General features: G+C 42.8%; 1 protein-coding gene across 1 annotated transcript; it reads right to left on the reverse strand.

Annotated features, from left to right (window-relative positions):
* sqlea (squalene epoxidase a) lies at positions 1-25,040 on the reverse strand. The gene is made up of 12 exons (XM_078539961.1): positions 24,911-25,040; positions 24,084-24,600; positions 19,304-19,559; positions 17,327-17,507; positions 16,934-17,030; positions 14,356-14,469; positions 12,611-12,782; positions 11,756-11,851; positions 10,010-10,152; positions 4,398-4,494; positions 3,581-3,668; positions 1-1,846 (listed from the first exon to the last, which is right to left on the reverse strand). The coding sequence occupies exons 2-12, from the start codon at positions 24,357-24,359 to the stop codon at positions 1,654-1,656; spliced, it is 1,713 nt and encodes a 570-aa protein (XP_078396087.1). The 5' UTR covers positions 24,360-24,600; positions 24,911-25,040; the 3' UTR covers positions 1-1,653.
* Between the last annotated feature and the right edge of the window lie 243 nt (positions 25,041-25,283).

Consider the following 25,283-nt stretch of genomic DNA (forward strand, 5'->3'; position numbering starts at 1 on the left):
CAAATTATAAACCTTTTAATAAAATGTTGAATATTAATATAGAACATTCAGGGATTCAATGATAGAATAACTAAAGATAATGAACAAATATAGCTGGGAAAATTCATTACTGATTTTACAATTGTACATTATATACACTTTTAATATAGTACACAAATTTCAGATGCAAACATACGATCAAGAGGGTGTGATTAAAGGAAAATATGTGGCCTGTTTGGCACAAATTCAGTTTTATTTAGTTAAACCAGGGATGAAAGAATATAATTAAAAACCAAAACTAAATGTATTGGATCCTGCCGACTGGGAAATGCACCAAGTTTGTTTAACCAGCTCTCGATATGGCTGGAGTACTTTGTAAATTTGGACACAAGTAACACCAAGTGGTTACAAATCAGTACTGCAAATAATTTTCCACTCAAAAATATATATACATAAAATTAAGAAAAATATAGGCACATGGGCAATCATTTTATAGAGGGAACTTGGAAAACCACCAAACCACTGAAGATTTTGGTCCCTTTCTCCCCTTATATTAGATCACTGCTAGTTTCTGCTTGTTAGCTTCTTGCTTTAGCCCAATGGCAGTAACAGTCTGTCACTGTTGACCTAATTTTGTTCCTTGCTGCTGGAACCTATTTCCATTGGTTTTACGGTCCCGTTGGAGACCAATCACTGTAATCTGAAGAGCCATGCTGAGCAAACTAGCTGTGAACTATTGAAACTCACCTACAACATTAAGATCGAATGGCATTGGCAAATCAAATTCTGGCTCCTGTGTGTGGGGAACACCAGTGATGCACCATTAATGTGGCCTTACTCTTGTCCCTCTTTTCAAAATAAAAATTACTAGACTACACTGTCTCCAAGAAATGACCTTTTTCAGAGATAAATGGTTTAATGAGGCTGGAATGTTTTTGCAGTAATGAAATCATCAGGAAAATCCAAATCTGAGTTATTATAAATAACATGTTAATTAAATGCAGTCAGGTAAATAATAATAGAATCTCCCATTCACTTTAACAGAGAAAAGCAGGCTTTTAAAAGAATACGGTGGTTGAATTTCCGCAGAAGTTCTTTAATCGCAGGGTCACTGCGACTCTTCCACCCAAGTCACAGTGAAAATGATTAGGAGAACCCCTGTGGAAACGCACCCACGAAATGTTGAAGGCAACAGTGGGAATGAATTGACTATAAATGCCTCTGCTTCTCCCTGCCACCCACTCGGGGAGCAATTACAGTTTGTGAACACGCCTTTTTCAAATGTTTTAGATAGAAGTTTGAGTTTGAACAATTAGAATGAACAACAAAAGTGCTTCATTTACAGCAATGTGACAAGCCCAGTGCCACAAGCCATAATCAACACTGTTTAAAACGTGTGTCCAATTTGCACTGCATGACACAAGCCATTTTTACGCATACACCATTAAAATGTGCTTGTTAAGTACGTTGCAGTCACATAGTTGGATCACAAGTCTACAAGTGTGAGATTGATAAATGGTCATTCTGCTACTCAATCGGCCATAGGACGGGTCTTGACTCTTTCAACAACAGTATCCAATTTTCAGACACAACAATGAGGTAAACAGTCCAACTATTGCAAAGGCTCGGTGTGATTTTCTGATCTTGCTCGTCTTTATCATTTTCACATGTTGTTCAGTAAACAAGATATTTAATTTCAGAATAAATGAGAGGAAAAATAACTGAGCATGCCCGATAGACAATGACACTACCATTCACCAAGGCCCGTGGTTTCATATACCATGGTTCTGTCTTGAACGAGAAATAGATTGCGTAGAGTGCCACAGCAAAGAAGTGCCCAATCAGAGTCATTGGTTCTGGAGAAAGTCTAACAGAAAGAAAGGCAGCAATTAGTCACAGGTAAGAATTGTAACTGGTAATGTTGCAAGTGTCTCTCCCAGCAGGGAGTGGCGGTTTTAGTATTGTCTCTATAGTGTTACAACATTCTGAGTCACTTTTCCAACTCACGATGCTTCATGTCTGGTAAAATTACCCTTATTTGTTAAATGTATTCATAGCATCCATGTTAAAAACTAATTACATAATCTTAGAGATGAAAGTGATGTACATTAGTATTTCTTTTTATCTTCTCCAATCTGTGTCTGCCATCTGTCTTTAATCCTAATGATAATCTTACTGTTTGGACTCATGGAGTTGGAGCCCCAGCATGCAGGTTCATGTTAAGGTGATACAGTTTTGATTCCCCCAGTGTTCTGTGAAGACACTAAACGGAGACCAGGCAGCTCCTCATGGGAGACAGTAAGAGTCGTCACCTTGTCACTCCTGGGCTGGGTTGCTCATCTGCTGACTCAGTGGTGTGAGGTGCATAGGGAATGGGGGAATTAAAAGCTTTACTAATTCAGAATAATTTCCACCTTCAGGTTTCACTTCTTCCCTGAAGCTGGAGATCCACAGGGACCAGGGGTGGCCAGTATCATGGCCACTGGGTTTGAGATTAGATAGTGATCTTCACCAGGTTATTCAACTGGTTGGTGCGGAGTGGGTGGGGGAGGGGCCACAGTGGCGCAGGGAGAGAAGGTCACAGCTGAGCCCAAATCAGCACCGATACCTCAACAATGCAGCAGGAGTGACTGAACACTAAAGAGCTGCAGGGACCCTGGCAGATTTTATTCCTCTGCTACCTTGCAAACACTGAAGCCAACTGCAGTGCTCACATTTCTACAACCTGTTCTAGAGAATGGTAATCCCTTGACACCTCTGAACACAGAATTCCTGAAGCTAGATGAGGTAATTTCCACTATTGATACCAACAGTTTTGCTTGGTTAAACATATACGAAATTGAGGGCAGAATTCAATGCCCCCCACCTTCCCCCCCAACCCGAGGTGAGGTGTCCCCACCCCCGGAGGTGAGTGTGGAGGTTGGGGGGGGTCGGAGAGGGAGTGTCTCTCTGTGGGAGGATGCGGGGTATCCAACCAGCAGCAAGCAGGGGACTCGCCATCTGGAGAGGCCACCCAGTAAACCCCGTTGGATTTGTCCACCGGCTTCTGGAGGCTGGGGGTGTCCCTCGTTCAGAAGCACTCGGTGCCCGATCGAGAGACCTGGCATTGGAACAGTGGGGGGGTCCTGCAGAAAACAGCCCACTCTCGACTCCCTCTGCCCCACCTTTGGCGCCCCATCTCACTCCATTTACCTGTCTCCAGAGGATCCAATGCTGATCCTCTTGGTGGGCCCCCAGTGCAGTACCAGCAGCGGTCACCACTCCCAGCGGCCCTGCCGGTACTGCAGAGCTGCCAGCCTCTGATTGGTCAGAAGCTCTTGGGGCAGTGCAGCGATTAAATGTCACCAGTGGAGTCGGGAGCCCCGGTGGCTGGGTTCCCACTGCCAATTAGGGGCATCTCTCCGTTGGGGCTCCCAGGGATCTGGTCAGCGGGGCCGCCGCTAGATTTAGTTGCAGATGACAGGCCCAGAGCTGACGACATTAAATCCCGCCCTGCGTTAGAGTAACGGTGACCTTTCAGCAGTTCTCCATTCACGGTTAAGAGAAAGCTGTCTCCACAGGTTTCTCCAGAAGGCAGATAATTGTCAGCATTCAGGCTTACACAGATAACAGCCCCACTGGTCCCGTCACGCATTGTCCACCCAGTTTGAAGTAATGAAAGCAGGCCTTCCGGAGTTGATGCAGGGAATCTGGAATTAAATGAAAAATAATGAAAATTTTTGTTTATATCATTAATGTGCAGTATTTTGTGTACAAGTATTGAGCCCAATCTCTATTAGAAAAATAAAATAGACTTCTAAACTTAATGTGTTATTATTAATGCGGCCAAACTACATTCTTGATCAATTCAATAAAAGTGCAATGCAGTTTCTGTTTTAATTCTAGTTTCAATTTAAAATTAGAAGGCATGTGGGGTTAACAACAACAACAACTTGTATTTACATAGCACCTTTCATGTAATAAAATGCCTCAAGGGGCTTCACTGGGGCATTACAAAACAAACTTTGACACCAAGCTGCCTACGATGATATTAAGGCAGCTGGGCCAATGTTTGGTCAAAGAAGGTATTAAGAAGGGTCTGAAAGGAGGAAAGAGAGGCAGAGAAATGGAGAGGTTGAGGGCGAAGGAATTCCAGAGCTCGAGGCCTAGGCAGCTTAAAGCACAGCCACGAGTGGTGGAGCAATTAAAATCGGGGATGCTCAAGAAGCCAGAATTAGAGGAGTGTAGAGATGTCGGATGGTGGATATTGCAGATACAGGGAGGGGGAAGGCCATGGAGGGATTTGAAAACGAGGATGAGAATTGTAAAAGCGAGGCCACACAACACAGCACGGCACTGAAAACTCAAACCCGATGATGACCTGTCGGGAGAATGCGCACGTTTGAGAGAGTGTCCTGCTCCCAGGATCCTGAGCTTACCATCTGTCGGAGCAAATAGTTCATACAGAGCTTGAGCCAGGACATTCACCACAAAGGAATGGGACTTCTTCCTTGCCCAGTGAAATTTCTTCTTAGCCTGCAGAAAGTCACAACAGATTGCATAAAATTTCTTCCCAAACTGCGTTCCCGAAGTATGCGCTCATTGTAAACTTGGTGTCCGAGGGCTGCACTCAATGTACTTGTTAATTGTATGTTTAGGCATGTATGTCATGACGGGTATATCATACGCAATATGAATGAACAGTTGTCTTCATTACCATTAGAACAGTGACTACACTGGCCATAATGAGCTTTAAGATGTCCAGTGGTCGTGAAAGGTGCTACATAAATTCAAATCTCTCTTTTCTTCAGTGAGTAGGTTTTTCCATGGTTACATCTAGTTTTGAAAAAAATGTCACTCGTTTAAGAAGCACATTTTCTTTTAATGAAAATAGCACCGACAATAGCACAAAAAAGGTGAAAGAAGAGACACTTTGAACCACAAATAGCCAAATCCAAAGAATTCACATCCTAATTTACAGCCGTGTGTGTTCAGATTAGCAATGTCTTGTGTTGTTTGGTTTGCATGGTTTTTTTTAAACTTTGAAATGTACTGATCAAGTTACCGTTTTAATATGTTTTTCAATATGGGGGTGGGAGTGCAATGCATTCTGCCATGGAGTAATGGACCATGGGGTGTCCATCTGTGATTCCCCCTTGGGCTGGATTGTCTGGCGCCAGTGAGAGATGCCAAGTGCATTCTCAAACAAGGAAAAATGCAGGATGAGTCACCCAGGCAACTCTGAGCCAGCTTGTATAGCAAGCAATTTCGGGTGACAACGTGGAGACTCCGGCTGGGATTTTCGAGTGGGACCCGTGGCGGGTGGGACAGAAAATTTGACGACCCAGAAAAACGTCCATTGGTTTTCGGCGGGAATGGCAGGACTGGAAGATCCCAGCCTCAGAAACAGGTCGCACTTTAAACTAATTAGTCGGGGGAGAGGGTTCAATTGAAGGAAAGTTTAAAAAAATCAAAAAGAAATGAGAGAGCAGAGGTGCAGGGTAGTGAAGAGGCGAACGGTAATCAGTGTGACAGGAAGGGGCAGAAAAGTGCAGCAGAAATCAGAACCGGAATGAGCAATAATGGTTAAAAAGTCAAAGCTTAAAGCTCTTTATCTGAATGCACACAGCATTTTTAACAAGATAGATGAGTTGTCAGTGAAAATAGAAATAAATGAATATGACTTGATAGCTATTACTGAGACGTGGTTGCAGGGTGACCAAGACTGGGAACTCAATATTCAAGGGTATTCGACGTTCCAAACAAAAATAGGAAAAAGGAAAAGGAGGTGGGGTAGCTTTGTTAATAAATGAAGGTATCAGTGCAGTGGTGAGTAGTGATATAAGTGCAATAGATCATAATTGGAATCAGTTTGGGTGGAAATAAGGAATAGCAAGGGGAAGAGGTCACAGGTGGGAGTTGTCTATAGGCCATTGAAGAGTTGCCTCCCTGTAGGGCGAAGTATAAATTGGGAAATAATGGAGCATGTAAGAAGGGGGCTACAATTGTCATGGGTGATTTTAATCTGCATATTGACTGGACAAATCAGATTGGCAGGGGTAACATGGAAGACAAATTTGTAGAGTGCATTAGGGACTGCTTAGAGCAATATGTTGCAGAACCTACCCGGGAATAGGCTATTTTAGATCTAGTAATGTGTATGAGGTGGGATTAATAAGAGATATTGTAGTTAAGGATCCTCTAGTGGGTAGCAATCACAACATGGTAGAATTTCAAATTCAGTCTGAGGGTGAGCAACTAGGGTTTCAAACAGTGTTCTCAACTTAAATAAGGGCAATTACAGAGGTATGAAGAAAGAGTTGTCTAAAGCGGGCTGGGAAAATAGAGTCAGGGGAAGGTCAGTGGATGAGCAGCGGCAGACATTTAAGCAGATATTTTATAACACTCAGCAAAAATTTATCCCGTTAAAAAAAGGAGTTGATGAGAAGGATGAACCATCCATGGTTAACAAAGGTAGTCAAGGAGAGGATCCAATCAAAAACTATGGCATACAAAGTAGTGAAAACTCGTGGTAGGCCAGAAGATTGGGAATTTTTTAGGAACCAGCAGCAGATGACTAAAAAAGCTAATAAAGAGGCAGAAAATGGATTACGAAAGTAAGTTGGCAAGAAATATAAAAACAAACAGCAAGAGCTTCTGCAGGTATGTAAAAGGATTTTTTTTGGCTAAAATGAGCATGGGACCCTTGGAGGATGTGACTGAAGAATTGATAACGTGGAACAGGGAAATGGCAGTTAATTTAAACCAATATTTTGCATCGGTCTTCACGGCGGAGGACACTATAAACATCCCAAAGATATCAGATAAGCAAGGAGCTAATGGGAGGAAAGATCTTGTAACAGCCTCTATCACGAGGGACAAAGTATTTGACAAACTAATGGGACAAAAGACAGACAAGTCACCAGGACTTGATGGCCTGCACCCAAGGGTTTTAAAGGAAGTGGCTGCAGAGATAGTGGAGGCCTTGGTCGAAATATTCCAGAACTCACTGGATTCCGGGAGGGTCCCAGCGGACTGGAAAATCGATAATGTGATGCCACTGTTCAAGAAGAGGAGACAAAAAGCAGGAAACTGTAGGCCTGTCAGCCTAACATCTGTCGTTGGGAAAATGCTCCAGTCCATTATTAAGGAAGAAATAGCAGGACATTTAGAAAAGCTTAACGCAATCAAACAGTCAACATGGTTTTGTGAAGGGGAAATCATGTTTGACAAATTTGCTAGAGTTCTTTGAGGATATAACAGGTAGAGTCGATAAAAGGGATGTAGTGAATTTGGATTTCCAAAAGGCATTCGATAAGGTGTCACATAGAAGGTTATTACACAAGATAGGAGCTCACTGTATTGGGGGAATGTATTAGCATGGATTGAGGATTGGTTAACACAGAAGACAGAGAGTTGGGATTAATGGGTATTTTTCAGGTTGGAAAGATGTAACTAGTGGAGTGCCACAAGGATCAGTCCTAGGGCCTTAATTATTTACTATCTATATTGATGAGTTGGAGGAGGGTGCAGAGTGTAATGTATCCAAGTTTGCCGATGATACAAAAATAAGTGGGAGAGCATGTTGTGATGAGGACATAAGGAATCTGCAAGGGGATATAGATAGGTTGAGTGAGTGGGCAAAAACTTGGCAGATGGAGTTTAATGTAGGAAAGTGTGGGATCATGCACTTTGGTAGGAAGAATCAAAAGGCAGACTATTATTTAAATGGAGAGAGACTCCAAAAAAGTGCAGAACAGAGGGATCTGGGTGTTCTTGTGCATAAAACACAAAAAGTTAGCGTGCAGGTGCAGCAAGTAATTAAGACGACAAATAGAATTTTGGCCTGTATTGCTAGGAGGTTGGAGTTTAAAAATAGGAAAGTCTTGTTATAACTGTACAGGGTGTTGGAGTACTGTGTACAGTTTCGGTCCCCGTGTTTAAGAAAGGATATACAGACATTGGAGGCAGTTCAAAAGAGATTCACTAGGCTGATTCCTGGGATGAAGGGGTTGACCTATCAAGAATGGCTAAACAGGTTAGGCCTTTATTCATTAGAGTTTAGAAGAATGAGTGGTGATCTTATTGAAATGTACAAGATTCTGAGGGGGCTTAACACGGCAGACGTTGAGAAGATGTTTCCACTAGTGCGGGAATCTCGAACTAGGGAACATAGTTACAGAATAAAGGGACTCTAATTTAAAACTGAGATGCGAAGGAATTTCTTCTCTCAGAGTGTAATGTCTGGAATTCTCCAACCCAGACAGCTGTGGAGACTAGATCACTGAAAGTATTTAAAGAGTAGATAGATAGATTTTTGAAATAATCGGGGAGTTGAGGGCTATGAGGAGCTGGCATGAAAGAGGAGTTGAGGCCTGGTACAGATCACTCATGATCTTATTGAATGGCAGGGTAGACTTGAGGGGCCGAATAACCTACTCCTGCCCCTATTTCTTTTGTTCTTATGCACTCATTTACTGACCCTCAAGGTGACCCAAGAACAAAGTAACTTAACAATTAAAATAGCTTTTGTAGCTTGCCAACCGTAGTCACAGAAAATATAATCTGGTCTCTTGTTTATCGAATATACCTTTTGTCATATTTCTAAGTGTTAAAAGCCCGACACATTGAGAAACAGGTGATCTAAACATGCTGTAAAAAAATCTAAATGTAATAGCTCAGAAATACTGATTGCAAAAAAAAAGAAATCAATGTGTGGTCTTTGTTTTAGACCTCAACAATATTCCAGTGGTTTTCATGTGTTTCAAACCATACGTTTTTGCTTTTATGCTATAATATCTCAGTTTGGCATTGTGGCGTCATGAATCCTTGGAATTCTCCTGACCCATTTGGGCTTCAGGTTGGCTGGAGCTCAGCTTGAAAACACTCAAAAGCTTTTCTGCTTTGAAACTCACTGAAACATTGGAAGATAGGGCGGTGCTGTCAACACAGCGCCTTGATTAGCCGACAATCAGAGATCGCTATTCCTCTTTGGGACAGTAAGAGATAGTTTGGAAACGAGGCAGCGTATTGGAGTTGAAAATCGTTACTGCACGCATAGCTGCTGGTTGTGACCGTGAGCCACCAGTAAAATTGGACATTCTGATTACACAAGGGCAGTCACACGGCTAAGCTGGAAATCCAACCTCAGTGGTGAATTTCCTTCCGTAATTTTGGTTGGGGGGGTGGGGGGGGGCGGGGGCAGTGGGCAAATGGAAACAAACACTGACAAAATGGCATAGATGGGCCTTTTTTCTCTGTGGGGTTCTGCCAGTGTCCCACCAGAGTCACAGCAGATCAGAAGAACCACCCCCCCCACCATGGGAAAATTCATGGGCGGAATTTTCCACTCGGCGTGCGCCCGACACGCTCAGGCGTGAAATAGCGCTCGATGATGTCGAGTGAGCGTCCCAACGTCATCACGCACTCGTGATATTTTGATGGGCGGGCGCGCGCTAAACTCAGGAGCACGCCCGCTGACAATTAAAGAGGGCGATTAAGCCCATTAACGGTGCAATTAAATGGGGCTTTTCGCTGCCCGTCCAATGTTGCGGTGGGTGGGCAGGCAAATTGGGCAGGCAGCTTTTGCATTTTTCAGGAAACCTCATCCAAGGGCAGGATGAGGTTTCTGCTCTTAAATTTAAAAATAAAACGTTTGCAGCAGAATTTTCACGTTGTGTGTGTTCAGGTGACGGCTTCTGATGCGTCTTTTTCCGGGTTTTAAAATCTGTTTTTATTGGATTTGAATTCTTCAGCTCCCTGGGTCAGCTCTCTGCCTTCAGGGAGCTTTCTGTGAGCGCTGGTCTGCACCTGCGCTGACCTCAGCCCTCCTCCCGCCGCCAACTCGGCAGCGCTGAGCATTTCACCGCGCCTTTCACGCTGGTTGGCTAATTGGCCAGCCAGCGTGAAATCGCAGTCGGGGGGCTGGTCGCGGGCGGCGGGCCATTTCCTGGCCGCTCCCGGGCCCGCTGACCACACCCGCCTGCCGACCTCAAAATTCTGGCCCACGTCTCAACTTCCTGAACTGTGTCTTATAGATAACGTGTCTCACCTTTAGCACTGCTTCACTATCATGGAGGTCCGGAATTTCGCACAGGAGGCTTTTCCATATCCTTACATCATTCAGTACAACGCTCATCCCGCCCCCTGTGAGAGGGTGACGCATGTTATACGCATCACCCAAAAGGAGCACACCTGGATAAAAGATGCAACAAGCTGTATTGTAGCGAGCTTAAAAATCACTGAAACGTGTCTTGTTTTCCCCCCCCCACTGGTCATTATGCTAGAATACCTGGAGACAGGTCGCATTTCCAGGATGTTGCCTGGGCTGGAGAGTTTTAGTTATGAGGAGACATTGGGTGGACTGGGGTTATTTTTCCCTGGAGCAGAGGAGATTAAGGAGGGACATGATTGAGGTGTATAAAATTATGAGGGGCATAGATAGGGTAGATTTATAGGCATAGATTTAAGGAAAGGGGCAGGAGGTTTAGAGGAGATGTGAGGAAGGATTTTTTCACCCAGAGGGCAGTGGGAATCTGGAACTCACTGCCTGAAAGGGTGGTAGAGGCAGAAACCCTCATAACATTTAAGAAGTATTTGGATGTGCACTTGCGATGCCGTGGTGTACAAGGCTATGGGCCTAGTGCTGGAAAATGAGATTAGGATAGTTAGGTAATTGTTTGACTGACGCAGACTCAATGGGCCGAAGGGCCTTTTTCTGGGCTGTAGACCTCTATGACTCTATTTCCATAGTCAAATGTAGGTTTCATTAACTTTGGTTAAGCAAGTGATGGTTAGCTCTGTGTCCTGTATATCAAATGATGTGGGTTTTGCAGAGACCTTTTAAGAGAGTAAGGAGAGGGATTTCCAGTGAAACCCAAGATCCTGAGAGATGTCTCCATGGACTGACACTGCCCACTCCCCACACAACTGGAATTTAAAGGTCCAGTTTAAACGAAGCTCTCCCTGTAGTCCAGGGAACCGTGGATGAAAATCAAACTCACATTTTCTAACCCAGCGACTTCAGAGCCTTTATGTTTGTTGTGAGTGCCTGGCGGGAATATTTATGATAACGTTGCTTAGCAGATGTCACCATTTAGTAAGGGTGCCTTTGCTCTCAGTACTGTTATGACATGAAACATATTTAATGGTAATCTGCAGAAAATAAATATTGCTAAATATTAGATTGAAATTGTACCCATTTTTTCAAAGCGATCAGAGTGACTGAAAAACTCCTGACTGCTTTTATATTGAATGGCGATTTGATGAACAAGGTTATCACTGAGACACAAAAACATTTTTTTAAATATAAAATTGTGCTTGGAGCAACACCTCTGTGATACAGTTTAAGGCTTTTTGCTTTGCAAATATGGCTGCTGAAAAAATATTGGGGTAGATTGCATCTTAACTACTTAAGGTCACCTTATTCAAGAACATCTTAAATACTTAACATCTGCACAGAGCATAGAGAAAAACAGGACAGAGAAAATTACACACAACTTAACAGAGGATACCGGAGTTTACTTCTGTTTAAATGAATAAAAGCAAAACTAGGTGACATCTGTTAGGATTTGGTGTGATCCTCCCAGTCCAATCTTCTTCCTACACTGCCCTATGCTCAAGCCACGATTAATGCCCAGCTGATAAAGACAAAAATCTACCTCAATGATTCAAGATTAAGACTAAAAGTGTCCTATTTGGGTTTAAATAAATTTATAAATTCTATGGATGCATAAATGACACGCCAAACAGAATGTTAATTGGGCTAAGTTGCACTTTACTTATTGACATTCTTTACCTGGTTTGTTCACTGGTGATGGTGGGAGGAAGCTTGCCGGCATAGTGCGTAGGCGGTCGTTCTGGACTGCGAGTAGGAATGGTTCTTTTATGTGCTCTGTTGAAAAGACATTTGCATTTACTTTTAGTGAAGATAAAGCCCACGTTACAAGTAATTTCAGGAATCTCAGCTAAACTCCCATTTCACTAGTATTTATTGGCCTGTTACTTCGATCATGGCTATTAGTACACCATCACGGACTTCACAGGTAAGTGGATTCACAGCAACAGAAGCATTGGTAAATTAAGATAAAACATAACCACACTATCAAGTACATGGCACTGTTTATATGTAAGGTTTTGAAGAAAATTTAATGAAATTTGAAGCTGGCTTATTGGGGTAATTTTCTGACATTGCACGTTGAGGGCCTTATCCACTTGGAGCACACTTTCCTTTCCAACAGTGACAATAATTCAAAAGCACTTCGTCGGCTGTGAAAAACGTTGTGATGTCCAGAGATTGTGTAAGGGGCTATATAAATGCAGACTCTTTCTCTGTATCAGGAATTTGGATGCACGCTCTCCATAATTTTCTATGCATTCACTTTATGGAGGAGGTACAATTGTGTGGAGGGCATGCTAACTTCCTGCTAAGCGCTCCCAATGGTCAAGTTTGCTGTTAAACGTGAGATTTTGGTAGAATTCCCCTATTCTGTTTTGATAGCCCTAGGATATCCTGGTGGTGATAGAGGCCTGGGATGGAGTCACCAATTCACACCCTCAGTCATGGGTAACGTAAGGCCTAAGGAGGCCAGGAGCACCGGGGGGAAAATCAAAAGATTCAAACTCTCAGAAGGAAAAAGACATGCATTTGTACCTGGAAGCTGTGGATAGATTTTCTCGATCATGAAGTCTTTAAGATGTCTTGGCATTTCCCCTCTGATGTCCACTAATACTCGTGTTTCATTAGATGAAATTTGATAGATAAGAATAGGACTAGGGTTCGTAAGAACAAGTTCTGCATGGTTCGGTTTGAATTGAGGAGAGTCCTACAATCACAAACACAGACATCAAATAGTAGTTATTTTTATTTCAGCATTATTTTCCCTTGAAATTAGTTCATTTTTAAAGAGTACCATTGATAGTGGAATTGGATGTTTTATTTCGTCATCTGTACCTTTTAAGAAAATTAAACAGCTGCAAGGGGTTATCATTGACTTTAATACATGAGCCTCCTTACAGTTGAATGCAGCTATTAGAAAATAACTTAACAAACACTATTTATTCCAACAACAATTTTGTTGTCAATAGGCAAGCACAGTCAATTGAATACAGCCATTCAAGATTCTAAACATTAGTTAAGTATCTCTTGTTTAAATTAAATCCTAACGACATTGTTGTAGGTAATTCCCACAGCAATACGTGGGGTGTGATTTCACACCAGGAGAGGTATAGCAACGAACTTTGTACTTTAGTTTCGTATTAATTTTGTCTCCTCACTAAATTTGATTGGTTTCTCTGCGTTAGCAGATTGAATAACCCAGTACCTGCCATGATCCAATTTGCAGTCAATGCTGTTTCAAAAAACTAAATGATCTTCAGAGGAATAACAAAATCGATGTGAGATTTCTTGGATTCCTTTGCCATCGGGATACAGCAGGGTGGGACTTGTGGCTGCAGATCCTTCAGCCTGTTGGAGATGAAGGGTAGGTTTTTTTTCTTTACCATCTGGGCGGAATGCCACAAGAAAATCTGATGAGCAAGGTCCTGTCTCTTTGGCAGAACTTGCCTGATTTTCCATCCATTGAAATGAATAGAAGAGACCTTCTGCATGAAGCATTCAAAGCTCTCTGCCAGATTATCAGTTCTACACTCCAGTGATGCCACACGCAAGGCCATGCAGCGAAGATAAAAATCTCACCCGCGGTCATTTTACTGTTTGAGACAGGCGGCCCATGTCCAAGGAGATGCAACAGAGATAACCACCCGAGCATCTGGCAGAAAATGGTGGGGGCGACACCTTGTCATTCCAATTCAGGAAGCCAGAGGCCCTTGTCAGGCTGAAGGTCATTATTATTTTCTATTTGCCCAAGGGAAACTACAGCCTGCATGTGGAGGTGGCTGATTCCTTCTGCATTGCAAGGCTCAGCGCTGAACCCATGTCTGCACCCAGCTGGATCGAAAGATGATGGAATTCCAAGGGAAGCCAGAAAATACACCTTGCCTTGACCCTAAAGCCGGCTGTGGAAGTGATGGGCAGACAGAAAACTCACCCACCCCTGTCACTGGTCAGAATTTGGGATGTGATGTTCCTGGTCAGAAACTTGGAGGATTAGCCAAAATATTGCTGGCTAGTTATGTTTAAAAATGTGAATCTTCCAAGGGGATGAAGAGTCAAAGCTCCAGGCTTTGCCTTTGATGGATGATTGGAGAAATGGCTTCTTATATATAATTTCTCCAGTTTGCACTGATCTTCCACTGAACCTAGGGAGGACACTGAGGAGCAATTTTACAGCAGTTCTTTTACTAAACTATAAATAATTCAAGCTAGATTATTTTTTAATTGGGAGGTCATGGTATGCAAAAAAAAATACACTACAATGTATGTTTGAATAGGCTTACCTTCATAATGCACCCAACAAAATGTGATGAAACATCGACTTTGCTCTTCACCAAGCTTTTCCTGAACTTAGAGAAGTGCCCGTCAGCTACCACAGTCAGTGGGCAATGGAGTTCCTGCGATTAAAAGAATACTTTAGGTTGGTTATGTTTCAATGTGTGAAGCTACTAACAGAGTGAGATGCCATGTTTCAGGTCTACAGCCTTACTATACTTTTTGCACCACACTGAAGCTCTATGCAAATCCAGGGCCCATCAGGAATCGAATCTGAGGTCTTCCTGGCTTGAATGAATGAGTCTCACATCATGAGCTTCATTCAGTCATTAAAATATAAGGGGAGCTCGTTTCTACATTTTGAACTAGCCAGATGTAAATATATGTATATTTCCTTTTCGAATGGATAATCCAGAAGTCATTTAATACCGCAATCAGAATTTTGTATTTAAACGTTGTGCTTGGGCCGTGGATTATGCACAAGGCAAGAACATCTTAAGCGGTCTCATCCTTTGCAATTGTGTGCTCGAGTGAGATTTATGCAGTTTATCCACAGCTGAAGAGAATATGTAGCATATTGTAGAGATACATTTACATCAAGACCTTTCAGTGCTGTTTCTTGGGTCTGTATCAGCTGCAGGAAAGTTAAAATCAGATAGATGGAAATGCTTAACTGCATTCCAGACTGCTTGAGGTAATTCCTTGATTGACGTTCCAAAGTGTTTGATCAGCATCAAAGGTTTTTTCTTGAAATTAAATGTTTCAATCTATCAATCAGGGATTTAACTCAGCACATATTTCATACACCATTAACAACTCAGAATACTACTTTCAGTGAAAGGCCATCAGACAGAAAGGGTAACTCTGTTTCTTTCTCCACAGATGCTCAGCTCATTGATTATATTTCAATATAATACTTACCACTTAAAGTAGATTCGAAACCAGTTCAGAACAAACTGACTAACTGGGCAGAATTTTAACTTAAAAAAGGGTGGGGTTGCATTGGGCCAGAGGTTAAAGCTGGAAAATCTGTTTCCGGACCCAAACTCACCCATTTGCAGTTTTAACTGAGGCTGGAAGTTGGGTGAACAACCAACCCAATCCAAGGAGGAGGGTTGGAACGTTAAATATGATAATGAGGCTGCGAGCCTCATTGTCATGCAGATTTTAAACTTTTAAAGCTGTTGGTTGGGTTTCCCCCAAGCGTTGAAGAACCTGGCAGCTTCCTCAAGGCGAGGGCTTGGTGGATTCAGAAAGTAAGTGGCTTCCCACCCACTACTTGGATCCAGATGCTCGCTTGAGGATCCTTCATGATCACCCGCCCTCCAATGATCTTCTCTCCGAGGCCTCCTGCCAGGCCGTGATCCCTCCACCACCAGGCCACGCTTCCAGACATCACCAAGCCCCAATTACCCAATCGCCAGACCTCAACCCCACCCATCATCAGGACTCAATCCCCCTACCATCACCAGGCCCCGATCCCTCCACCCCACCAAGGACTTGGGTTTCCCACCTCTCCACCCGCACCTCCAAAGCCTTCGATTCCCCCAATCCAGGCCCCAATTTCACCATTCTTGCACCCACCCGCACACACCAACCTGAAGCATCCAATTTCTCACACTCCCGTCCCCAATAACCACTGAGGCTACCTAACCACCCTCTCCCCTCACACCTCCCAACCCCTTCTGTCTCAGGCATCTAATCTCCCCAGCATCACTAGATGCTGACCTTCCCTTCCAGTTCAGCAGCCCACCCATCGACCGCCCTTGTGCCCACCCTAGTCAAACACCCCTCACCCCGAATAGCCCGCAGTCAACTCTTCCTCCCCACCATCCCCGGCACGGACATACCTACTACTATGGCCGTCAGTGACTGACTCCCTGACTGTGGAGGCCCAGCCTTCAGTCAGTCAGGCTGGGCCACTGGGCGGGGAAGCCATCGCTGAAGTCAGAAGCTCCACAGCATGTTGGGGAATCCTGCGGGTCAATTAAGTAAACTTATGCCCGCTGAGTCTGCGGATCTGGTCTACTTGAGGTAGAAATTTATTTTCAGGCTCAGCTCCAGCACTGCCCAAGGCCAGTCCAAAATTGGCCCTCATTACGGTTTTGTGCTGCAGTTGCCAGTGCCTGTTGTGCCTCCACAGGTGCAAGCAACCGGGGGTGGGGCAGGGTGGTGGGACTTGTGACAACTTCAGCGTAAGGGGAGCACCTCTGCTCCTTCTGGCTCCAGAGGACGTAGCTTTCACTGGCAACCAAAGCAACTTGAACAGGCCTGATTTCAACCAACTGGCAATATTTCTTAAAATGAGTCTCACGAATTTAGCAGTATCCTGAGCATGTGCGCAGATTGACGTGAGCCATCGCATTACTAAATTTGTCAGCATTGCGCCCAATATGGCGCCCAAAAAAAAAAGCAGATGCAATGCACACCACTTTCTACTCCATTGAATTAGCATTCTTCTCTAGAACTGGAAAAACAAATTATGTGGCTCCTGTGTTTAGCACTTCTGCCCACTACATGGTATCGTACACTTCCAGGCTGCAGGCTTAACTGTGCAGTGTCGCTTCAGATGAAGAGCTTACAAACCTTTATATCTCCACTTTCCTTTTCTTTGTACTGAACTCCTGTAACTTCACCATTTTCTTCCAGTAAGTGTAACACTGTTCCTTCGATGAATCTTACACTAGAACAAGAATGGAGAAATTAGCTTATTCTTCTGCTTTAACCAAGCTTCACCAAGATAAATTAGAATCATTATATTCCTACATTAAGCTGCGTAAAATGTTGAAGTTGCTACAGATCAACTTCAGGATTTCTCAGTTACTGCTTAATATTGTATCCAGTCATGGGTGTTGTAATGGCATGCTCAAAGCTCAGTTTATAGAGTATGTTTTTTTTTAAATCTGGTTGTCTTAATGATCAACAGAACAAAATTTGTGGACATTCTATACGAATGATGGGTAGACAAGGAACACTTACTTGGGTTCTGCCCTGGCTGCATTTCTGAGACCCATGATGAAACGTCCATGGTGAAACGCTGTCCCATATTGCACTTGACTGTTTTCATCCAGAGGATAAGGGATTTCCACCTCTGTCTTGCTTTCCATGTCATGTATGACGTAACCATTTACGATGTGGGCATCGAGACCTTCAACCGTACCTTGCCGAGGAGAAAGTGGATCAATGTACAGAAGGTGTAGAGCGTTAGAAGGGAGAAGGGCTAGGATAATTACAAAACTTAAAACTTTTGTATAGGTAAGCTGAAGAAACCATTTACTTTTCTACAGGAGAGAGGAGAATTGAGAAGCAGCATGATTCAAGTTGTTAAAATGGTGCAGTCACAAGAGACAACATAGGTTTTTTTTGGTTAAAATTGCACTTTTGGAACTGGAGGACATAGATTCAAGATGGTCATGTCTCAAGGGAGGTTAGACCTTTTGTAGATTTGTGTGTGACATCAACTGTGGCAGGCAATGGATTGAAGATACAAGGTACTGATTCAGGCACTGTTTAGTTAATGGAACATTCGCCAAAGTTATTCATCATATAACACGAGTAGATGGAATCTGTTGTTTTTTGATGTTTCAATCACCTTTCTCCGGAGTCTTGGATTGAGTTAGGTCAAATCTGTGACAGTGTAGGGGAGCCTGGTGTAATGATGGGGGGGTATGGGCTGACCGGTTTTCTTTATGCATGCTTTCTTAAGTTCTTATATTTCAACATCTTTGTATTTTCTGAATATATTTACATTTTTAAAAATTGTTTTATGTTATTTCAAGTGAAAATACCAAGAGATTGTAGGATAGCAATGCACTGAGCACACATTTTTATTTAGTTGCCCTGTCCTTCAGAGTCTAACTACTTTATCTTTTTGCATAAATATTAAAGCCCCAGATCGCTGTGGAGGGAGGACAGGTGTTGACTTAAGTGCTAAGGTGCACCCACTCAGGAGCTCTGTCACAGTCACTGCCAAAGATTGTGGTGGGCTTCCCTGGCAATGGCCCCCACCCACACCATCAGGGGTACTTCTAGGGTGTGCACCCACCAAAGACACTAGCTGTGGTAGTGAGGGTAAAGAGTCATGTAAGAGTTTGCAGGAGGGTGGGGGGAGGCAGTTGCGGGTGGTGGATCTCTATCCCAGAGCTAGAAAAAGACGGAGACGCAGAGCAGATCAATCAGCATTTAAGAAAAAGATGGGTTAATGTTTTGTTTCTAACGTGTTGCAAGAATTAATGTTAACCAACTTCCCCGGCACCACCACCACCACCCCCCCCCACCCCGCCAACATGCTGATCAACCCACTCTGCACTTCCAGCATTTTATTTAACTTAAAATTTTATTAGCACCTCAAATGTGTTGACTTTAAAAGAGGCAAAGAACATTGTGTTCAAAGCATTATTCTTTTCAGGGTGAAATGTTCAATGGTCTATGGGTTTGGTTTTATTTTATTTATTCATTCACTGGATGCATGCATCATTGCCATGGCCAGTATTCATTGCCCATTCCTAACTGCCCTTGAGAAGGTGATGATAAGGCACCTGCTTGAACCATTGTAGCAGTCTTTGATACAACTGAATGGCTTACTGGGCCATTTCAGAGGGGACTTAATGGTCAACCACATAGCTGTGGGTTTGGAGACACATATAGACCATACAGGTGAAGGGCATCAAGTTTCCTTCACTCAGTAGCATGAATGAACTATTTTTACAACAATCTAGTAGGTTCATGGACACCAATACAGATACTGGCTTTTTTATTCCAGATCTATTTAGTTAATGAATTGAAATTCCCCAACAACTGAGATGAAATTTGAACTCATGTTTCTGGATTATCAGTCTAAACCTCTGGATTGGTCATTCACCAGCATAACCACTTTGCTACCACACCCGGGATTTCATTACTGATTACCATTCCATGCTAATGTGACATTAGTCCCGAGTGCCTTTTTTTTTGTACCTTCAAGACCAAGTTCTTTCAATGCACGATATCCCCCGGGCTGTAACAACTCTCCGACAATTCTGTCTGGTTCCTTCAAGTCTCTCTCGATCACTGTCACATTCCTTCCATCCCTTGCAAGGACTGCAGCCATCGCGGAGCCAAGGACCCCAGAGCCCACAATGATGATCTCTGGATCGGATTGCGAAGAAATCCTGGTGCTGAAAGAGTTCTCTGTCTGAGCAGACTCTGAGAAACTGATCGTCCGTTTCTTGGGCTGCACCAAGATAGAAGGAAAAATAAATCTTCAATCTGGTGTACTGTTCTTGAAATTCCTGGGTTTTTTTTTGCTGTACATTTAGCTGTAAACTTGGTGGAAACCCCAGAGAAATGGCATAAAGTCTGATAATGGCCAGTTACCCCATTTCTTTTGTAATTTCGCCAAAGTTAGGGCAGGATTCCAGGACAAACCTCGTGAAGTATTTCACAACTGCTCCATTCACAGAAGTTGCGACAATAACTTGCATTTATATAGTGCCTTTAACATAGTGTTATGATCCCAGCTGATGTTAGTGCTAGACAAGCCAAATCCCAGGGTGGAACCCGGCTTGATAGATCCTAACTTCTATTTTTTTTGTTTAGATACATGTGACTCTGAACAGAGTCACAGGAGTCAGCTGATGAACTTTTAACAAAAGAATAAAACATTTATTAAACAAGAGATTAACTATATTACAATACTCCTTCGCCCACAACAATGCCTTTACGGATATATACAGATTTGTAAGAATAACACAAGTTACAAAAGCTATCTTGTGCTCTAATGTTCACAATAAGTACGCAGTCTATGTAAACCAATAGGCAACCTGTGGTCAGACACACCACACTCTGAAACCAATTGACAGATGCTATGGATCTCTCATCAACGTCCCTCAGACACTTGTCACACAGTGAGCCAACCAGTCTCACTGAACTCCATCTTTCACATGAGGGTTTCCAATCTCCACTCTCCAAGAACCCGTTCTGGAATCTTCTCCCAAACGATGCTTTCTCTCAGACGCCTTCCACAAGGGTCCACCTCCAGGGTTTCGAACTCTCCTTCCGATGTTCCTCTCCCCTGGATCGCTATGTGCATTCAAGCTTTCTTCCACGCACTCTGACTCAGCCAACAATGCATCACTGCATCGCAACCCCATAGTAAAGAGCTACAAACATTCAGCTGTCTTTTTGGACCTTCCGGCTTCTCGAACATCTATATTGCTTTAAATCTGCGTCCTGCAGCTTTTGTCTCTTTACACTTGAAGCCGCCTTCTCTCTTCCACAGAACAGGACCCTTTCCAGACTCCTGTTCTTCCTTTGACTGGAAGCTCATCTTGGGACCCCTTCTTTCTGTCTCACTCCTTGGCCTTGGGACCTTCCAGTTCTTTTGGGAAATCTATTCTCTCTGCAGTTCTCTCTCCCAGTATCCAGCCTCTCTGGAATCCTGGCTTCAACTTCAGTTAGGGACTTGCTATCTGTCCCTCTGCTGTCCAGGTCTCTCTGGCAGCTGCTTCCAACTGAACTCAAACTACCGTTTTTTACTTCTCTGTCTCCCTCGCTGGACCCCCGTTGCTAGGCAGCAGCACAGTTTTTTCTCTACTTTGTTTGCTTTACTCCCTTCAAGAGTTGTAAAAACCTCATTACAATGCAGGCACCTTTTAAAGTGAACCTGAAACTCAACTTTTCCTTTCCTTAGCACACAAAAGCAGAAATGCAAATCAAATCTAACTTAAAGAAAAACCTTATTCTTAACACACCCAAATACACATATAACTTACTTAAGCTATCTCTATTTCCTAACAATAGTGAAATACCCCATGAAGTAAAATGTTACTGATGCCTTCTCCAATACCATTGCTATCAAAGTTATGGCCAAAATTCGAGACTGTCCAAGTGGGGAATTATAAGTTATGCCTATCGCTTTGTACTACAGTGTGTTGGTAAAACAATCTGCTATCCCATCACTCAATGTTGTCCCTTATACACTGTTTCCTACATCAATAGTATCGTATCTAGTTGTAGCTATATTTCTTAAGTTTATATGGAACATTTTCCACTCTTTGGTAGATGCCAGTGTCCAGGTCAGATTGCTGTGGGGATCAAAAACTTACTGGCCTTTCTGCAACCCTGTGCACTGCTACTTCAACTGGCTGTTCTATTCTAATTATTTTTGATACCTTTAAAAAATAAATGGGGCTCCGCCAACAATTCAATTTATAAATACACTGCACGGTGTTGAACTGAAATCTAAGGAGCAGGAAGATCCCAGACTCAAACTACAGTCTGCGCTGAATTAACTGAGCTCAAGTGAACTGACAGCGATGTCTTAGTGCCCTGAAGCTAGGGAAAGGCGAAATCTATACTTATTGTTCCTAATCACTATCCGGCTAGTGAGTGTAAGTGTACACAAATCACTTGAGGATAGGATGAGGTTCAGCTGTGATTTCTCTCCATAATTAAATAAGCTGGGTCTCATTTTCTAGACCCACATCCTAATGAATGGCTGCCTGGGCAAGATCTGGTAGAAAGGGCTGACATTTGTAGTGTCAGCCATAGCCAGTGGTCTCTGCGCCAGAAGATTATGGGTTCATTCTCCACCCCAGCAACTTTAGTGCAAAAAAAATCTAGGCTGATACTTCAGTACAATACTGGGGAAGTGCTGCACTGTCAGAGGTGCCTGCCGTCTTTTGGATGATATGTTAAACCAAGGCTTTATCAGCTCTCTCGGGTGGATGTAAGAGATCCCATGGCACAATTCTGAAGAAGAGCAGGGGAAGTTCTCCCGGGTGTCCATACCAATAATTATCCCTCAACCAACATCACTAAAGCAGTATCCGGTTTAATGTTGTGCCATTTGCAGAAACTTGCTGTGCGCAAATTGGTCACCGTGTTTCCTACAACAGTAGCTATACTTCAAAAGTACTTCATTGGCTGTGTGGGGTTCTGATGTTTGGAAAGATAGAACATAAATATAAATCTTTATTTGTTTTTTATCCAGCGCTAGTGAACAACTTAAGAGGAAGAGAGAAATTTAAGAGGACAAAAAAAAGTCAGTATTTAATGTTGACAACTTTTTACGAATATTTAAAATATTCTTTGGATTTCAGAGGTGACAGCATAAAAGCTGGGGCTGAAGGGGCTTGGGTTAAACTCTGCATTGCAGCCTATCGATTTCACACATGTAAGCTGGAATATGAACAGAAATATATTGTTGCATACCATGCTGCTGATTCCCATCACCATGCAAGAAGCATTCAGGCCTGTGCTATACTCCATTTTGTGTATATTGAAATGTGAACTAAGATATGCAGTTGTTACATTCCACACCACACTGTGATCTTTTCATTCCCATGAGCTGTGCACAGCATAAAATGACAAAATGCTTCGGTGATGTTCATCACCCTCATAATGGATTCTAATGGACAGATCTCAGTCCACACGAGCATTATCTAAACTTTATCCCCTTCCAGGTAGATCGTTCATCTGCCCATTATTTTAAGGCTTCACCACCATGTTTTTGAGCACAGTCAAAATCCTTGTTAGCAGTTTCCAAATTGGAAAAGCTAGTGTCAGGTTCAATTTCCTCCACCTCTCCAGCGTTGACCAGATCTTTCTGCTGATAGAATCACAAAATAGCAAAATAGAAACAGCATAGAATGAAGCCATTCAGCCCATTCTCTCCTTGCTGGCTGTCTTCCAGAACAGCTCGCCTAGTCACTCTCTCCCTCCCCTTTTTCTCTGCAAATTTATTCTCTTCAGATAATCAAGAACTCTCACCCTAAAATATTTCACCTGTTTCAACACCTTTTTAAAAAAATCTTCTCCAAACCCATCTCTTTAACCAACCTTTCTGACAATTCAAATAATCACCTCCTTCTTTCTCCCCACTTCCCCTCATTTATTTATTTGTGAAGCACTTTGAGGCATATTTTAGTTTTAAAAGTTACATAAATGCAAGTTGTTTGTGTTACAAAATGTATTAAACAATGTCATAATTCAGCATAAACATGAAATTAAATATATACAATATTGCATATAAAAATGTGTTCATGTTTATCTCAGCACCACTGCATGCCCTTATTCTACACTGAACTGTCAATGTAGAAATGATCTCAGTTACTAATCAACTGCTGCCTCTGACTGATAATTAATAAGGCAGTAGTAAATTTAGATATTATGTTTGAGTCTGTGTTTGTTACCAGTTTTACTATGGATTAAGAAAGCCAGGATTCTGGTCATTATAAGAAAGTCTAATTTATGCATTTGTATCTTTAGCCAGATCAACGCAAAACATTTCAGAATATCTAGATAAATAATCTAAGCCTCATTCCCCACTTGCTATGATTATGGGTGGGGAACACTATTGTTTTTTTAATGATTTTATATTCCAAACGTTATTCTATTTTTAAACTGTTCGTCGAATTTTGCCAATCCACTACCATTCGTTCAAGTCATTTTGGTCTTCAAAGATCACACCAGAGGGTGGACACCAAAATTAATTTCCCAACTATTGGAAACGCATTCACGTAGAACCAATCTGTCAATTTTACAATTATTGAGAGAAATTTGGTTTCAAAACAATATTTAAAAATGTTTTACCGTACCGACGTATGGTACAGTAATTTATTATTAAATTGAAAGCTGCAATAGTCGGAGTTTTACAACATATTTAGTAGTGTTCGATACATCGTGACACAACCACATTAATAATAATGTGTCCCTCTCTCCTTGTAATAACGACCACTGGTCATTCTGTGCCTACCTTGCCTTGCTCAGTATTGCTGGAGTCGGTGGGCCCGCTGAGGAGAGAGCTTGCCAGGGGCAGGGCTGAGAGGAGCTGGGGGATGAACCCGAGGTTTGAAGGTTGCTTTCTGCCGTTGCCTTGCCCGTATCTGTATCGATAGGACAGGATCAACCCTAGGGAGAAAAAGATCAGGAATGCCCCGAGCACCTCCTTGTTAGCGTAGCTCACGCTCAGTAAGTCATCGCATTTCTTATAGACATAAGTGAAAGTCGCAATTCCCAGGAAAGTCCACATTTTATTAGAACAGGTTCGCCCCCTCAAATTTAATTGAACTTCAGCAAGCGTTCCAGAAAAGTCCAAACGGCGTTTTTCTCAAAGCCAGCCTACAACATAAACATAGAATTAAATTACGTTTTGACTAATTTCTTGGTACATTCCCTCGCTCAGGTCTTCCACAAAAAAAAATGTTCACTTTGATTTTTCTCTCAAGATAGCCTGTAAATTGATCTTCTCTCAGCTTATCCTCGACTGATCACTGCGGAAGGAAAAGAGAAACATAATCCAGAATAGACATGAGAAATGCAATTCTCTCACAGCTCAACAATAATATAAAGGCAAAAATATACCTGAACTTCCAAGTCAGTTAACAATCTCTCACGTATAATTTATTACAAAATTACCCTTCTTTAAAATAAAAATCCTCTCCATTTTCAATTATTATCTTTAAATAAAGATGTAATTTAAGCTGCCTGCTGGTGATAGAAATGGTACAGGCCATTTGGCCCATTGTTCCCGTGACTTCAGGATGAATATTTTAAAGCAGAAAGTCATTTGCAGTAACCTACTTTTATGTTCTCTGTATTGTATTTTATGTCTTTCCCCGAGCGAGGAAGGCAAGTTTGCCGATGCTGCACCGACTGATTCAGGAATGAGCCTTGGTCCCTCTCCCGCTGGATCAGCTGGAGCCGGCTGGGGATGTAACAAGATGTGAATGAAGTAGCGGAGTGATTGCCCCCGCCCCCTTCCCCCCCCCTGGCCGCTCGCCCTGGGCCAATCAGGGGCCCGGCGTGCGGGTGAGCAGAGCTCACGCTATCGGGAGGTTGGCCAATAGCAGGCGGCGAGCGGGAGACGGGCTTCTCCCGTCTCCTAGCACGATGTGATGTCACAAAGAGGGAGCGGCAACATCACCCCGCCCTAGCAGCATCAGCAGCAGCAACA

Source organism: Cetorhinus maximus, chromosome 4 (genome assembly GCF_964194155.1).
Source record: "Cetorhinus maximus chromosome 4, sCetMax3.hap1.1, whole genome shotgun sequence".
NCBI lineage: Eukaryota > Metazoa > Chordata > Chondrichthyes > Lamniformes > Cetorhinidae > Cetorhinus > Cetorhinus maximus.